This window comes from Benincasa hispida, chromosome 12 (assembly GCF_009727055.1).
Source record: "Benincasa hispida cultivar B227 chromosome 12, ASM972705v1, whole genome shotgun sequence".
Lineage (NCBI taxonomy): Eukaryota > Viridiplantae > Streptophyta > Magnoliopsida > Cucurbitales > Cucurbitaceae > Benincasa > Benincasa hispida.
In genome coordinates, this window is record NC_052360.1 from 8,710,838 (window position 1) to 8,712,163 (window position 1,326).

Here is a 1,326-nt window from a genome sequence, read left to right on the forward strand (position 1 = left end):
AAAGGATATTATCACCGGCAAGGTTTCATTTTTCTCAAGGATAACATACTTCAAATGACTTGGTAGAGTTTTCAGCTTCAAGGTAGGTGGTTGTTCTAAGGAAGGTTTTTGTGTTTTTCTCTCTTCATTCAAATTCAAATTTTTGTCATGGCTTGATGTCTCTGTGATTACATGGTAGGTTTCTACGGATGTTGTCTCTGTGATTACTCCGGCTCTTCATTGCAACTGTGTTCATTGTCAGATTCTGATAGGTTTTCATCTTCTAAATACTTCATCGCCTTTATGATGTTAAACCTGAGCTTCTCCTCATTTATACTCATTGTGATTTCTCCTTTGTGTACATCAATTTGAACACGACCAGTAGATAGAAATGGTCGTCCCAATATGATAGGCATATCTTTGTCCGCCTCATAGTCTAGAATGATGAAGTCTGCTGGTAGAATGAATTTATCCTAAGACATACCTTCAACTTTCCCTCAGGGTGAACTAGGGACCTGTCCGCAAGCTAGAGAGTCACCGTCGTGGGCGTACAGCTGTCCCCACATTATTAAATTTATGTTGGCCCCAAGATCGCATAGTGCTTGATCGATGTAGATCCCTTCAATTGAGCAGGGGATCGTAAAGCTTCCTGGGTCGCGCATCTTCGGTGGGATTATAGTATTTGATTTTTTCATTAATGCCACCATAGCGAACTTTCCTGTGCTTCTTTTCTTTGACACCATATCCTTTACAAACTTGGCATATTTCGGCATTTGCTTTATCGCTTCTGTAAAAGGAATGTTGATGTGTAGCTGTTTTAATAATTCCATAAAGCGATAATACTGCCTTTCATCATCTTGCTTCTTTTTCATTCTTTGTGAGAATGGTGGTAGTTGTACCTTCACTATTTCGTGGTCTAGAGGTTTGAAGGTGGTCGAAACTTCTGGTTCCATCGTCTCAGGTTCTTCTGATTCATTTTGCGTCAACGGTTTCTTGGATTCCATCGCATTCGGATTGGTCCTGCTAGGCTCTTTCCTTTCCATTTCGCAGGGTGACTGCTTCGTAGTGCTCTTTCCTTGTGTTCCCTGAGTTACGAGGAGCTCAGACGAGCTCGACAACGTCCCTTACGGTCAATTTTTCAGCTCTTCTACAATCTGTCCTCTTTGGATTTCTAGATTACGGATGGAAGTCGCCTGGTTCTGGAGGACCGTCTCGTTCTTTTCAATGTATTGTTTTAATAGGTTTTCTAGAGAAGATGATTACGGTGCTTGCGAGCTGCTAGCTTGTTATTCCTATTGATCGTTAGTTCGTTGGAAAAATCTCGGTGGTCCTTCTTTATACGCCATA

The 1,326-nt window shown here is 41.4% G+C and overlaps 1 protein-coding gene across 1 annotated transcript; it reads right to left on the bottom strand.

Moving 5' to 3' along the window:
- Positions 1–203: 203 nt before the first annotated feature.
- Positions 204–1,022, bottom strand: LOC120067377. The gene is made up of 2 exons (XM_039018948.1): positions 495–1,022; positions 204–452 (listed from the first exon to the last, which is right to left on the bottom strand). The coding sequence occupies exons 1-2, from the start codon at positions 1,020–1,022 to the stop codon at positions 204–206; spliced, it is 777 nt and encodes a 258-aa protein (XP_038874876.1).
- Positions 1,023–1,326: the final 304 nt, after the last annotated feature.

Bases quoted from the DNA above. Each gene is read 5' to 3' on its own strand.
- LOC120067377 (XM_039018948.1), bottom strand. From the start codon at position 1,022: ATGGAAAGGAAAGAGCCTAGCAGGACCAATCCGAATGCGATGGAATCC. The intron at 453-494 runs GTCCCTAGTTCA...GGTATGTCTTAG, and splicing joins ACTCTCTAGCTTGCGGACAG to GATAAATTCATTCTACCAGC.